Source organism: Pantherophis guttatus, chromosome 3, assembly GCF_059756535.1.
Source record: "Pantherophis guttatus breed Tessera chromosome 3, ASM5975653v1, whole genome shotgun sequence".
Lineage (NCBI taxonomy): Eukaryota > Metazoa > Chordata > Lepidosauria > Squamata > Colubridae > Pantherophis > Pantherophis guttatus.
The window spans coordinates 200,701,847-200,718,100 of NC_142065.1; the positions used below are offsets into that span (position 1 = coordinate 200,701,847).

At 43.2% G+C, this 16,254-nt stretch overlaps 1 protein-coding gene and 1 long non-coding RNA gene across 19 annotated transcripts in view; one reads left to right on the forward strand and one right to left on the reverse strand.

The window, feature by feature from the left end:
• MTSS1 (MTSS I-BAR domain containing 1) overlaps window positions 1-16,254 on the reverse strand; it is a 165,012-nt gene that overhangs the window by 15,112 nt on the left and 133,646 nt on the right. For 7 of the 18 annotated variants that reach the window (XM_034422284.3, XM_034422276.3, XM_034422281.3 and 4 more), the window contains 4 exons: window positions 15,530-15,687; window positions 12,959-13,066; window positions 10,263-10,360; window positions 4,923-5,133 (listed from right to left, as the gene is read on the reverse strand). In XM_034422284.3, coding sequence (XP_034278175.2) covers window positions 4,923-5,133; window positions 10,263-10,360; window positions 12,959-13,066; window positions 15,530-15,687 — 575 coding nt within the window. The remainder of the gene's footprint in view (window positions 1-4,922; window positions 5,134-10,262; window positions 10,361-12,958; window positions 13,067-15,529; window positions 15,688-16,254) is intronic. The other 11 variants (XM_087891392.1, XM_087891389.1, XM_087891391.1 and 8 more) reach the window with 2 other exon arrangements.
• On the forward strand, window positions 5,010-8,869 carry LOC117668404 (uncharacterized). The gene is made up of 2 exons (XR_015733614.1): window positions 5,010-5,074; window positions 7,622-8,869. It is a non-coding gene; the product is annotated as an uncharacterized LOC117668404 (long non-coding RNA).

The following is a 16,254-nucleotide window of genomic DNA, read 5'->3' on the forward strand; positions in this document are numbered from 1 at the left end:
AAATACATACAGAGAAGAAGAAAAGCAGAGTGTTAGGAGTTAAACGGGAGGGGGGAAAAAAATCTTAAGCATTAAAACACAATTATAAGTTTTTAAAGAGTGCAGAGGGACCAAAGCAATGGGTTCTACAAGGTAAATTCTTCGCAGCATAGCCGATCAAAACTTAATGAGCTTCCCAAAGGGCCGGAGGACAAGTTAGATGTCCTGGCTGCCAAGATTTGGGACTCGCCATCTTGATACAACTGAAAGGCATCAACGTTGGCGAACGTGCCCTTTAATTTCAAACGAAATCGTAAACAAAAACATGCAAGGTGTGAGTATCTCCACCCTGCCTTCCTGCTGAAGGGAGTAAGCAGGATGCTGCCCTTCCTTCCATTGATCAATCTTCTACAGGTGAGACTCCCTGCTCTTTCTTCAACAGCACACCTTTTTCTAGACCACAGCATGGTTCCTTGTCACCGTGGAAATGAGCAAGGAGCAGGCCAGTTACACCCATGGAACAAGGTTCAAGCAACTCTTTGGCACAAAAACTGACATAATTGTAGAGTGTGTAGGCTGCTCCAGATACAAGGTGGGCATTGTTTATTCCAAGGGTACCATTCAAGATAGGGGCTGAGCTTGTACAGCAGGAGAACACGGCTCTGACCAGGCTGAAGGTTGCCTTTAGCTTTGAAGATCTACGCTGGGCAGAACCGTAACAAGGAAGCAGGACAAGGTCAAGACTAACCCTACATCAATTTACGTGATAATGACTATTCTTGAAAGAGGCTGAGGGGAGAAGTACCGGGGTAGTGTAAGACAAACCTACCAATCAACATTTCCATTTCTGAAAAATCTTACTATTCACTCAGAACACTTCTTAAAGTCCGCTCAGGAGTACACCAGATCAGGGGTCTCCAAGCTTGGCCACTTTAAGACTTGTGGTCTTCAACTCCCAGAATTCCCCAGCTATGCTATGTTGGCTGGGGAATTCTGGGAACTTAAGTCCACAAGTGGCCAAGGTTGAAGACCCCTGCACCAGATTACTCTACAAATGACTCTTGAAGGATGCACCCAACACCTGATCAAGCCATCTCCAAATAAAATTTTTCTTCAAGTTTTCAGTTCAATTACTGTTGGCCACATGCAACTTCCATATTGTTTTTTTTTAGTAACTATATACAAGGAGGTTGCCAATTGTCTTGGTCTTGGATTTTTTTTTTTTTGAAATTTATCAATCTAACCTTCAACATTTGGACTTCCTAATGGCTTCCCATTCAAGCACTAAGTCAGAACTTGCTTAAGATTTCAAATGCAATAACCCTCTGGGAAGGCGCCTTATACACTCCTTCCCATTTTGAAAGATAAGCAGGTGAACCTGAGAATTCTAGGATACGGAAAGCCTGTAGCTAAAGTCCTGGCAAGTAGCTACAGCTCAGCTCATGGACTATTATGGAGAGGACAAATCACAGGATCCTATTTGTGCTTATTTATATCTAGAAGGGAGGGAGGGAGGGAAGGAGGGAGGAAGGACGATGGAATGGGATGGGAGGGAGGGAAGGAAGGAAGATGGAATGGAATGGGATGGGATGGGGTGGGATGAAGGAAGGAAAGGAAAGGAAAGGAAAGGAAAGGAAAGGAAGGAAGGAAGGAAGGAAGGAAGGAAGATGGAATGGGATGGGATGAAGGAAGGAAAGGAAAGGAAAGGAAAGGAAGGAAGGAAGATGGAATGGGATGGGAGGGAGGGAGGGAGGGAAGGAAGGAAGAAAGGAAGGAAGATGGAATGAGATGGGATGGGAGGGAGAGAGGGAGGGAAGGAAGGAAGATGGGATGGGGAGGAAGGAAGGAAGATGGAATGGGATGGGAGGGAGGGAGGGATGGAAGGAAGGAAGAAAGGCAGGAAGATGGAATGAGATGGGATGGGAGGGAGAGAGGGAGGAAAGGCAGGAAGATGGGGTGGGGTGGGGTGGAAGGAAAGAAGGAAGGAAGGAAGGAAGGAAAGAAAGAAAGAAAGAAGGAAGGAAATAATATATAGTACTACTCACCTATACAGACTTCAACTACGGAAGAACAGAGGAAGGAAATTCTCACCTGGCCTTCTTTTCCCATACAAGCATTTTCATTTTATACAATTATACTAACTGACAGAAACGCTTATTTCTCTTTGAGTCAACCACCTTACAGTCTAAACAACACTCAAAAGTGCTCAATAAGATGGGATAATTTTGAAATGTAACATGAAAACCCCCTCTTCTTCCACTCTTTGGAAGAGCTGCGAGACCTGTTGAATGCATTCTTTTGTCCCTCAGCAACAGAGAACGAGACATTAAAAATACATAAAAAGCATCCTAAAGGGAGGCGGGTGGGAGGCAGTTTTCACCGCAGTGTTTCTGTTAAGAGACAATATTTGGCTTTCAAATACAACATATGGCATTGTACGACTATTTCTTTGTCACACTCAGCCCTTAATACACAAACTGCAAAGTTACGGCTTGTCAGTTGGTTATAACACAAATTGCGCACAATGAACAGCTTTTGGGGAAATCTGTCAACCAAGTTAGTTGGCACCGTCTACCTAACAGGACTTCAAACACAATTGCCGTACTAAAGGAGGGAAAATATACTTTTGTTTGCATGCTTAAATTATGCTGACAATCTCTATAAATAGTTTTTTTTTTTTTTTAAAGGTGACGTGCATGGACTATGTTTATCAATTAAAATACGACATGTAACTGCCAGAACCAGATAGGCCTTAGTTTCAGTATATATGCATCTACTATAAGTGAAGTTAGACTCAATAGACCATTTACTACAATTACTCGCCGTTAATAATTTTCCTATTCTATTGAAGCAAAATTTCTCTTTCGTGGATGTTTTTAAGGACCAAGATTTCAAGGCTGAAATTTCAGAGATTACACGTAGCATTAAAGGCAAGCTTGGCCAATAAGAAGCTGTTGTTTTCAGAGGGCTGAAGGAGGAAAACAGAGCCTCTGCAGTGACACAAAACCCTTTGGATATATGCATCATGTTGTCTCTCACACGCACATCCAAAAGGGATGGGTGTTGGTTTCGAACACAGCTTTTGTCAACCTCTTGCAAATGATCATGGCTGCAGCTCGCACATTTCTGAACAACGGTATTTCTCAATATCCTCTATCAGGTAGTCCTCAACCTACGACCACAGCCGAGCCCAAGGTTTGTGTCGCTAAAGCGAGACAGTTGTTAAGTGACTTTTGCCCACTTGACGACTTTCCTTGCCACAGTCACTAAGTGAATCACTGCAGCTGCTTAAGTTAGTAACACAGTTGTTAAGTGAATCCGGCTTCCCCGTTGACTTTGCTTGTCAGAAAGTTGCAAAAGGTGCGATCACGTGACTCCGGGACGCTACAACCGTCATAAATATGAGTCAGTTGCCGAGCATCTGAATTTTGATCCTGTGACTGTGGGGATGCTGCAAAGTGTCGTTTGAAAAATGGTCATAAGTCACTTTTTTTAGTTGTGTTGAACTGTTATATGAACTGTTGTAAGTTGAGGATTATCTGTATAACCATATAACTCATACTGAGCTATAAATCCATTTATCTTTGTCTATGGTGGCTAGGACTGCTGAGAACTATAGTTCATTCACATGCTGTAGGTTGTGTCAGAGTATGAATATTCATAGACTGGAATAGATCAGCCAATGGGGACTGAATGGAGACATGGCAACAAGGCCAGCCAATGAATAGGCATGGTAACAGGCTCAGCCAATGAAGGCTGTTTAGAAACAGAAACTTAAGCTAGAAGTCTGGGCGTGGCTTAGGCAACTGAGTCTGTGCAGAAGCTGAATTGCCCTGTATAGAGGAGGCTCTCTTTGTATTAAGCTCTGTGCTCAGCTCTGAAATGAAACAAGCCTGGGCTTGTCTGCTCTGCTGAAATGAAACTAACTGTTCTCTCCTGCCTTGTGTTTTGCTTGTAAGTGCTACTACATTGAAGAAGAATCTGTATTGGTATTGTACATTTATCTTCATGTGTTATTATGTATATAAAGAAGTTAATGAATCCTGCTGCATCAATCTGCCTGTGTGTGCTTTCTGGATTTAATTTCTGCAACAAACTCTGACAGGTTGTTCAATCCTCCCTATAACAATTAAGCTGGCTTCAGACACAGCCGACATACTAACGTAATGTTAATTCTTGAAATCAGGGATCTTGGATTAAGACGATTTATAAGAATTTGGGTATGATATGAAATCTAAGTTTGAGTGTGTTTTGCCCCAAGAATGACAGAGAACACACTAGGAAATCTTGACTAGCAGCTACCACTCATCCTGAATCTTCTATTCTACTTGCTTGCATGTCCAATTTTGGTACTTCAATCCTCAAGGTATTACAAAATGTGATATGTTAAAAAGACATAAAAGGGCTCTCTATTTTTAAGAGCCGTGGTGGCGCAGTGGTTAGAACGCCGTACTGCAGGCTACTTCTGCTGACTGCTGGCTACCTGCAATTTGGCAGTTCGAATCTCACCAGGCTCAAAGTTGACTTAGCCTTCCATCCTTCCGAGGTGGGTAAAACAAGGATCCAGATTGTTGGGGGCAAGATGCTGACTCTGTAAACCGCTTAGAGAAGGCTGTAAAGCACTGTGAAGTGGTATATAAGTCTTATTGCTATTGGTGAGACAGATTTCCTACAGGAGACAAGCCATCTTCTAGGCTTCTCTTTATCAAAGACAAGCTAATTTCAGCTACGTCTCCTAAGCTGTTGGAGGGTATTAGGCTATTCAAGACTTTTCTAAGCCAAACTTAAAATACAAGTCAAGAAGAATGCAGAATGCAGCAGACAGATAACCAACTAACTTTGGCTAGAGGACCTCCTGGGGTTCTTCAAAGCTACCCTTCCTTTCTCCCACAGCGTTACAACATAAGTCATCACTTGTCATACCGCGCAAGTTCAAGACATACCTGGTTGGGGGCTTCGGGGGGCATCGGGGACGGTGACTTGGATTGAAAAGCGTCCTGGGACATGAATCCAGAATCGTGCGAGGAGACACTGGAGAGCCTCATTGGTGCCTGCTGAGGCAGATTGGAGCTGCGGTAGCGATAGTGTGAACTGGGTGAGTGAGAATGCGAGCCACTTGACCGGGAGTCACTACTGTTTACACTGTTCAGACTGCTGTGAGATACAAAGGAAGAGAATGGGGGCAAGGGGAAGGGGAAGGGGAAGAGGAGGGGGAACGAAACAGAACAAAAAGAAAGGGGTAGGTAGGGAGAAACCGGCACAATACAATTAACGTCCCATGGATCCCCGGCAAGGCATGCGCAAATCATAAAATGGTGAAACTGGAAGTAGTAGTCTTAAGCCATAGATTTGCTGCAGTATCCTTAGTAACCAGACAGAAAATGGCACATCAAGGGAGTGATGCTCAAATTCTAATCTACAACCGGACGTAAAAAAATAATCCTATGCTGGTTGCATGGGGTGTCTCAGAATTTCTTCCAGGAGATGTTTCCCCGAAAATAAGACCCTGTCTTATATATTTTTTTCCACCAAAAAAGGCCCGATGTCTTATTTTTTGAGGGGGGGGAGAAGAGAGATGTCATCCACTGATCACTTCACTTGCGCATGTCACCCCCGGCCTTTTTTTCGCTATCAGAGGCCTTCAGAAACTTCTTCATCCGGCAAGGTCAGCAAGGCTTTCCTGAAGGCCACTGCAGCCGATAACAGAGTTCCAATTCGATCCGGAGCCTTGTTATAGGCTACCGAGGCCTTCAGGAAAGCCTTGCTGGCTGCAGAAGAAACAGGCCAAGGTAGGGGTGAAATGCTACCAGTTCGCACCGGTTCAGGTGAACTGGTAGCAGAAGCAGCGGGTGGTTTGGTGAACCGGTAGCGGTGGCAGTGCGAGGGTCCACCCACTCACCTGGACGTTAAAACCAGGAAGTAACCTGCTATTGACCCTCTGCGCATATGCAGAGGGTCTAAAATCACACGTGACGTGTGTGCGCACTTCCGAACTGGTAGGGAAGGTAAGTAGATTTCACCCCTGGGCCAAGGTGTGCGAGGCCTGGCTGCAATTATCCCAAGGTAAGTAGTAGGTACTTGAGCTTAATTTTTATCCTTGCACCCTAGAGTGGGCGGGGTCTTAATTAGGGCTTATTTTGGGGGGGTAGGGCTTATATTGGGCTCATGTGTAAAAAAATCAAGCTAGGATTTACTTTCTGAGTAAGTCATATTTTCGGGGGAACACGGTAACTAGAGGTGAAAGGGAAAAACTTTCTTTCTAGCGAACTACAAACCACTGAAATCTGCACATCTTAAAGGTACTAAGGTTTAGGAATACTGCAATACAGGTAGTCCTCGACTTACAACCACAACTGAGCCATAAAATTTCCATCACTAAGCAAGGCACTTGTGAAGTGAGTTTTGCCCCCATTTTACGACCTTTTGTGCCACAGTGGGTAAGTGAATCGCCGCAGCTGTTAAGAGAGTTGCACGGCTGTAAAGTGAACCAGGCTTCCCCATTGACTTTGCTTGTCAGAAGGTCGCCAAAGGGGGAAATCACATGATCCTGGGATACTGCAACTGTCATCGATCTTTGAACCAGTTGCCGAGCGTCCGAATTTTGATCACGTGACCATGGGGGTGGTGGTGCTGTAACAGTCATAACTATCAAACAATCGTTAAGTTTTGCTGACTTAATTTTGAATGGTCACTAAATGAACGGTTGTAAATTGAGGACGACTTGCAGAGCATGGCTATTTGGTTCTTCTTCAAAATATTTCACAGGTAGGTGAAACATTCACTGGGCAGCCCTTCGAGTAAACAATCAACAGGATACTTCTCCTATACAAGTCCCAATAAAATCAGTGTGAACAAGGATTCTACTACAAACTGCTGCTTTCTGTGGGATTTGTGTGGTGATCAAAGGTCTTTTATTCTCATCCTCTTACTCAGAATCCTGCATTGTCTTCCTGAACTCCTTCCTCTCATCTTCCAGCTTAGCACCAGAACAGACAAACCCCATTTATAGTATAAATTTTAAGCATCCCATTGATGGCATGGAATGATTGATTATCATGGGCAATTACTGGCAACCCAGTTTATATCTCCCTCAAGGAAGGCCTAGTGTGCCACTGATGTAAAACAGGGGTGTCAAACTCAAGGCCCGAGGGCTGCATTTGGCCTATGGGGTTCTTAGATCTGGCACGCGGGGCTGCCCTGGAAACAGCAAAGGACCGGCCTGTGGTGCCCCAGAGCTCCGTTTTCGCTGGCAGAGGGCTGCAGGAGGCTGTCACAGCTGAAAACGGAGCCTCAACAAGTGATGTCGAGCTGGCCACACTCACCATGGCCATGCCTATCTCGGCTACATCCACCTCCCTGCCCCCCCTGAGGTAAAACACAACACTGATAAGGGCCTCAATGAAATTGAGTTTGACACCCCTGCTCTAAAAGGTTTTGGTACCCCCGGGATTCTCTCAACAATTTATTGGCCCAACAATTTGACAACACTCTGATTCCTTGATAAAACTTCAGGGATGTCTGCAAAATTTCCAGGGGGCCATTCTCAAAACCTTGAAGGATCACTCCTGCTTTAATCTTGTTGATTCCAGTACTCTGGAAACACAAGGCAGCTAAGTGAAAATTGTTATGGATTCATTTTAAGGTGTAAGAGCAGCCTCTTGGGAGGACCAGTGAAGGAGCAATCTGTCTTATTTGGTCATCGCCAACACCACGCATCTCCTTGCCAACACCGTCTTGTCTACTTTGGCCATAACACTTCCGCTAGACTTAAATGTAAAGTAAAGGTTCCCTCGCACATATGTGCTAGTCGTTCCCGACTCTAGGGGGCGGTGCTCATCTCTGTTTCAAAGCCAAAGAGCCAGCGCCATCCGAAGATGTCTCCGTGGTCATGTGGCCGGCATGACTAAACGCCAAAGGCACACGGAACGCTGTTACCTTCCCACCAAAGGTGGTCCCTATTTTTCTACTTGCATTTTTTACATGCTTTCGAACTGCTAGGTTGGCAGAAGCTGGGATAAGTAACAGGAGCTCACCCCGTTAGGCGGCACTAGGGATTCGAACCGCTGAACTGCCGACCTTTCGATCGACAAGCTCAGCGTCGTAGCCACTAAGCCACCGCGTCCCTATTCCACTAGACTTACGGCCTGCCATTTTCCTTTTTACGTTTCAGGATACTGCATTTTTGAAAAAGCCCGTGTTTCCCGTCATCAACATAAATATCTATAAATCTCTTGGATATAGATACTATATACAAAGGCATGCACGGACGGCTGGCTTTGCAAGGAAATGCAAATGAACTGCGCTCTCTCTCATGCCACGGATGCTGTACAGCATCTCCCAATCCGTGTGGTTTAGAAAGGCAAACATTTTAAAATAAAGTGATAATAATGTGAGAGCATCGGGGCTAGGGAGAAATGAAAGGGCAGAAAACACAGCAGGAAGTTTTTCCTTTTGCTGGAGAAAAGGAGAAAAGTAAGGTTTCAATACACCTGGGAAGAAGCAAGGAGTTAGGTGTGCATGCGGTCAACTGTTTTAGCCATGAGAAAAACAGTTTTTTGGAGGAGGTTGAAAAGGCATCTCAAAAGTTCCAAGACACACAAACCAAACTAGCAAATTAAAACAGTGCTGAACAGTTCACAGCTATTGCATCTAAACAACAAACAACTTTATCCCAAACCATTTGAGAGACTTTTTGATGCACTCAGATATATTTAATCTGTTACGCGACTAAAGTTCCTTCATAATTAGTTCTTGTTCTTTTATTCCACCTTATTTTATTTTATTCCAATGTTCAAGGTCAGGAAAGCAGCGTAGAGAAGAGCAGGCTCTGAATCAGCAATTATAAACAGGTAAACTGACTTGATTAAAAGATACCTTTTAATTTTCTCAAGCCGCTTTTGGTAAAATTCTTTTAAGTACTGGAATCCACAACCTTATGCCTTCTGAATCACTCCAACGTTAGGAGCAAATCAACAGAATTTTAATGAAAATGTTAACCAGATTTGGAGACACCTCGGGATTCCAAAATGTTAAGTAGTAGGGTGTCATGGCCCTATCGGATCTTGGTTTGGAGACAGAGGGGGAGCTGGAACCGGGGCCATCCGACAAGGGTGACACGTCTCCCCTGGAACATCTGGAGAGTCCAAGGGATGAGGACGATGCTGCCCCAGGCTCTTCTAGCATTGGGGGAAATGGTCGATTGGACAGGGAGCTTCCTACCTTCACAAATGCTTGGGAAGATCAGCTGCAGACAGGCAATGGGGATGAGAGACAACAGATCCCCTCTGGCAAGGAATAGCTGCCTCCCCCACCCGATCCGAGGGCATGGGGAATGGAGCGGAGGGAAGCTCAGAGGTGGTCTGTGAGGCTGCTCATGAGGAGGCTGCCTCACCCCTCCTCATAAGGAACACTTGCTTTGGGCTGATTTAACTAGAAGCCAGAGGAGGGTGCCTTTGTCGGGAACAACTGCTTGTCTCGGAACTCACTCCCCTGACTTTGGAAAACCTTGACTTCTGGACTCCAATTTGCAGACTCTGGAAATCCAAAAGTCTGGATTTGCAGACTCTGAATTGTGTTTTTGCAATCTTTGCACTGGGTTTGTGGACTTCACCTTTCTTCCTGTTTGGGGGCTTGTTTCTGGTGATTATTGGACTCAGCTGGTGGGACTGTGTTACACTGACTGTGGGTAGCTGGTTTTTGGGGGAAAAGCGGGATGGGGGTTTACTAACACCCCTGGAGGGCCATCTGCCGTGATTTAGCAGTACAGTAAAAGACTTTACTGGTACTTGCATCTACCTACACAACCTGGGTCAGGGCATAAGGATTGCAATGTTGGAAGCCCAACTAAATTCAATGCCACAAATGAATAATGGAAAAGTTGACAAAACTCAGCAGAAATGATGGCTCGATCAGTTCCAAAATGATCACTTCAGACTTGCTGAATTGTTCTAAGTTCAAATCCAAATACACTAAAAAGTTTAAACAGGGCTCCTCAATGAAACAGGATTATTTCATTTTATTTACTGCATTTTATCCTGTTTTTCCACCGCCCTCTGGTTGCTGAAAGAGATGTACATGGGGTTGACTCTTAATTAAATTCCCATACACTTGAAGTTTATTTTTTCATTCGTTCATTAAATTTATACGTTGTCTATCTTCCCGATAAGCAAAGCTGGGTGGTTGAGACGGCGACAGACACGCAATGAGTTCCATTAAGAACAGATGTGAGGTTGGGTTTTCCTGGCCCAAATTCAAAATCTTAAAACACAATGTGCCACACTTACCTGCACACGCTGGATTTTCTGGACATGGTGGTACTGGGAGAAGAAGGAGGAGTCTGATAGGACCAGCCATAATCGGAACCTTTCAAATCAAGAATTACCTGGGGAAAAAAGGAAAAATCACCATGAAAGATCAAGGATGGCTTTAAAAGGCTGGTTCGGGTACTTCTAACTCAGGGATTCCCAACACCCAGTCTGGAAACCAGCACCGGTTCGTGACCTGCCATGGCCGCTGTTCTAATTGGATCCAAAAATTATCCTAGCGGATTTCACTAGTGTCTCAAAAAACATTCTTAAAAGGTAAGAGTTGTATTATGACATTAAGCTCTCTTAATCTGGAATTGTGACTATTATCACTGACTTTACGTCAGTGTTTCGCAACCTTGGCAGTTTGAAGATGTGTGGATTTAATGTTCCCAAATTCAAGGCTGGCTAGAAAATTCTGGGAATAAAGAATAAAAGAATAACAGAGTTGGAAGGGACCTTGGAGGTCTTCTAGTCCAACCCCCTGCCCAGGCAGGAAACCCTACACCAATTCAGACAAATGGTTATCCGATCTCTTCTTAAAAACTTCCAGTGTTGCAGCATTTACAACTTCTGAAGGCAAGTTGTTCTACTGATTAATTGTTCTAATTGTCAGGAAATTCCTCCTTAGTTCTAGGCTGCTTCTCTCCTTGATTAGTTTCCACCCGTTGCTTCTTGTCCTGCCCTCAGGTGCTTTGGAGAATAGCTTGACTCCCTCTTCTTTGTGGCAGCCCCTGAGATATTGGAACACTGCTATCATGTCACCTCTAGTCCTTCTTTTCATTAAACTAGACATACCCAGTTCCTGCAACCGTTCTTCATGTGTTTTAGCCTCCAGTCCCCTAATCATCATTGTTGCTCTTCTCTGCACTCTTTCTAGAGTCTCCACATCTATTTTATATTGTGGCGACCAAAACTGGATGCAGTATTCCAGGTGTGGCTTTACCAAGGCATTATGAAGTGGTATTAACACTTCAGTTGAAGTGAAGTTGAAGTCCACTTATCTTCAAGCTGCCAAAGTTGAAAAACACTGTTCTTTACTAATAATAATTATCAGCTCCTCTGATAGCAATGTAATATTGCCCTGAGACCTTGGAGATAGGGCGGCATACAAATTTTATAAATCAATCAGTCAATCAATCCCATAAACCAAAGGAAACTATCACTGTGTCTTGGGTTATTTCAAGAACTGCTTAATTATAAAATAAATTAGGGTCAGATTTTCAGGGATGCAAATCAAGCAAACATTCTTGATTTGCTTGATTTGTCAAGCAAACAGAGACAATAAAGTACTAAGCATATCACAGAACATTGATAATTGAGTGAACAGAATAAAATATGCCATAACTGGCCTATAGATTATGCACTGCAACATTCTACTGTGCATCCCTCAATATATATTTTAAAGTCTTCGATAAATACACCCTATGTTTAGATGAAATAAAAGAACAAGACAAATTTGTTATATGTCAGAACAACATCCAAGTTATATGTTCAAATGTTCCAATGAAAACAATGGACTATGGGGCTGAAATGAAATGTCTTATTATGCAATTTTTTATGATTTTGTGAGTTAGTTTTGACTTGTGGTAATTGCCTAAACTAATCCCTGCAGTTTTCTTGGCAAGATTTTGGTGGTTTGCTTTTGCCTCCTTCCTAGAGCTGAGAGCAGTGGTGGGTTTCAAAATTTTTTACTACTGGTTCTTGGTGGGCGTGGCATGGCTTAGTGGGCATGGCAGGGGAAGGATACTGTAAAATCTCCATTCCCACCCCACTCCAGGAGAAGGTTACTGCAAAATACCCGTTTCCTCCCGATCACTGGGACTTGGGAGGCAGAGAATAGATGGGGGCGGGGCCAGTCAGAATTTTTACTACCGGTTCTCCGAACCACTCAAAATTTCCGCTACCGGTTCTCCCGAACTGGTCAGAACCTGCTGAAACCCACCTCTGGCTGAGAGTTGTGTGAGTGGCCCAAAATCACTCAGTTGGCTTTGTGCCGAAGGTGGGACTAGAACTCACCTTCTCTCGGTTTCTAGCCTGATTCCTTAACCATTGCATCAAACTGGCTCTCTTGCATGTTATATGAATCCTATAAGACAACTCTACTTCAAAACTGATGTACTGCATTAAAAAAAACCTGCTCCAATACTCCAGTTCTTCTTACAAAAATCAAACAATGTAATTGTCTCTGAGGAGACACCGACTGAGATTTTTGTTTCTGCCTAATCCCCCAGATTAATGAAAAGAGGCTACAGGTTATCTTTGACTTACAACTGCAATTGAGCCCAAAATTCCCGTTACTAAGCAAGAACAGTTGTTAATTTACAATATCTTACAACTTTGTTTGCCACAGTTAAGTGAATTACTGCAGATGTAAGTTAATAACACAGGAGTTAAGAGAATCTGGCTTCCCCATTTGCTTGTCAGGAGGTCGCAAAAGGTGATCACATGACCCTGGGACAGCGCAATGGCCATAAATACATGCCAGTTGCCAAGTGTCTGAATTTTGATCATGTGACCATGGGGAACGCGGCAACAGTTGTAACTTTGGAAACTGGTAATGTCACTTTTTTTTTCAATACCATTGTAACTTTTCAAGGTCACTAAACGAATGGTTGTAAGTCGAGGACTGCCTTAACTATTTTTGACTCACACGTCCCAATAAACGAGTATACCTGTTCACTTGATGATGGCAGCTTGTGTGGGTCCATGGTGAGGCTTTTCAAATCTTCTGATATGGTCTGTAGATGAGTTATTTCTCCCAGCATTGATATTTCTTCTTCCTGGAAGATTTTTAATAGAGAATCTGTTATTGCTCAGTTTTATTGTGCATTTAGTTCTGGGTATTCAGAGGACAATCTTAGCACAACGTGGAAATACAGTATGGCAGATCTATATTTCTTCAGTACTTTATTCTCACGACATTCATTAAAACAAGCTAACAGGAGTTGGAAAACCTCCTTATCTACCTCTAAGTATGAATTTGGGGAGGGACATTTCCCAAATTCATGATTTGGGGAAGGCGGAAGGATGCAAGAGATAACTTCATTTACATATAAAGGTAAAGGTTTCCCCTGTCTGATTCTAGAAGGCGGTGCTCATCTCCATTTCCTAGCCGAAGAAGCCAGCATTGTCCAAAGACACTTCCGTGATCATGTAGCCAGCTTGACTATACTTCCCACTGAAGTGGATACCTAATTATCTACTCGCATTTGCATGCTTTCAAACTGCTAGGTTGGCAGGAACTGGGGCAAGAATGGGAACTCCATCGCACGGCACTCGGGTCTCGAACCCAGGCTGTCAGCTTTCCAGGTCACAAGCTCAGGATCTTTAACCGCTGAGGCATTGCGCCCCTCTTTTTATTTACATATAGTAACGTATACAGATAGATCATAAAGCAATCTGGAAGTTCTGAATGGGAAGGTGATCGACAGATGCTTGCATAGTCACGGAGTAGTCCAATAGCACACAGTCTACCCTGTTTCCCCCAAAATAAGACATCCTCTGATAATAAGCCCAATCGAGCTTTTGAGTGCATGGCAATAAGGCCAAGCGCTTATTTCAGGGTTCAAAAAAAAAATATAAGACAGGGTCTTATTTTCGGGGAAACACGGTAGTTACATCTCTTCCTTCTGCAAGATACAAATCCACTATTGAGATCCAGTTTACAAAGAGTCTTTGACAGAATGGATTCATTCACAGAGGAGCTAGCTAAGCAAAGAGAAGAACTAAGTAGCAATTCTCTCATTTCCGCCATGCTCAATAGCAATTCTATTTTCCTATCCCTAATTTCCCAAGACACCCTACACACAAGGTCTCTGTCGTTTCCAACAGAAATTACTTCTTAGTCTGGAAGAGGGGGTAGATGAAAGAGAAATGAAAACGGATTACGAGAATTCGATCCCAGAAGTGTTGACTGTCACCCTATTTACAGTTATCAGTGGCAAGCAACTAATTTAAAAATTTCCCAGCTTTCAAAGTCTCTTGATTATTTGCAATTCTTAACTAGCTACTTTAATACTTTTCATATATTTGTTACCTTGCCTGAGAACATTTAGAATGAAAGGTTTCATAGAAAATATTGAGTAACTAAATCTAAGGGTGTGCAGGGAATTGCAAGGACCAGGTAAATAAAATAAAACTGAAATGGATGAATAGAAAAGTCTTTTATGTGTCAAACCTTCACTGCATGTCCTTAAATCAATCTGTAAAGGTAGGCCATTATCACCCTCATTCTGCACTGTGCAAGAATCTCACGCACCTCAATTTTTTATCTCATTTTTTATTGTGCAGATCTATATATATTCTATTGAAGTTCCACTGAATTCAAGACGACCATATTCTGAAATAATCTAATATTACTGTCCATCAACCGTCAAAAAAAAGAATAAGGCATTTTTGGAACATTGTGACGCTTCCCATCTTGCAAATCATATTCATTGCATCTCGATCACCAAAAATCCAGCCATGTAATTCTTCAGAAGATCCCTGAAATGGCCCATAATATTCTTCAGACAACCCCCTTTCATGGTGTGCATAAAAGAGAGGTTCTACAACAATAGCGATTCTTCAGAATATGGACCACAAAACCCTTTCAAATATTTTATTTATTGAAAGAGTCCATGCAAGTCTTCCATTCTAGCTGTTGGTGTTTATGTCTAAAGCAACATTTACATGCATTATGTCCCATATTAGGGACACGGTGGCTCAGTGGTTAAGTCGCTGAGCTTGTCGATCAAAAGGTTGGCAGTTCAGCAGTTCGAATCCCTAGTGCCATGTAACGGGGTGAGCTCCCATTACTTGTCCCAGTTTCTGCCAACCTAGCAGTTCGAAAGCACATTAAAAATGCAAGTAGAAAAATAGGGACCACCTTTGGTGGGAAGGTAACAGCGTTCCGTGCGCCTTTGGCGTTTAGTCATGCCGGTCACATGACCATGGAGATGTCTTCAGACAGCACTGTCTTTTCGGCTTTGTAATGGAGATGAGCACTGCCCCCTAGAGTTGGGAACGACTAGCACATATGTGCGAGGGGAACTTTACCTTATGTTGCATATTGTTTTATGCGTACTGTCCATCTCATCTTATCACAGTGCTTTTGCACATAAGTGCGTACGTGAGGGAAGATTATGGATTATTATGGATATTTAAAAATACACGGGAATCAGAAATACAATATGCTACTGTAGAAACACTTCACTCTCTTTCAAAGACAGGGGAACAATAAAAAAGTTGGGAATGGAACTCACAATTACAGGACGCAGCATGGAAATAAATGAACAAAACCGGCCACGTTCTTCAATCAGTGCTTTTCTAACAGCCTGTTTCTCCGTTTCTTCAAGAAGAAGATATTTATCGTTCACATCCTGCAGTGCACTGTCCAGTTGAGGCTGGATGTCGCCTCTCCCTGTTCACAACAGAGGAAAAACAAAAGCTGTTTCAAGCCCAATTTTCAAGAAAGGCCGTGATTATTTTTTTCCAGGCAGCCAAACTCACAACCATAGCAATGTGTGTGTACATATCAAATCAGTGGTGGGTTGCCCCCGGTTCGCACCAGTTCTATAGAACTGGTAGTAAAACCGGCGGGAGGCTCCGCCCAACCCCGACATCATCAGAACACTTCTGCGCAGGCTCAGAAGAGCGCGCAGCCCCGTTGTGAACCGGTAGTAAAGGCAAGTAGAATCCACCCCTGTATCAAATGGTTGGGCGATCCCATCAAAGTCAACCAACATAACTTTGTCTAAATCAACAGCAATGTATTTCATCTTTAACTTAAAGCAGGATTCTGTAATGCAACTGTATACACAAAGCATTCTTGTATTTTTATTTCAAGGATGGTACATAGATTTAAGGGGGGAAAAAGATTTAAAAATTGCCTGTCAGGCAAATTTTAAGGTTTGTGGACTTTTGCTGGCTGGGGAATTCTGGGAGTTGAAGTCCAACATCTTAAATTTGCTAAGTTTTTGAGAAACAC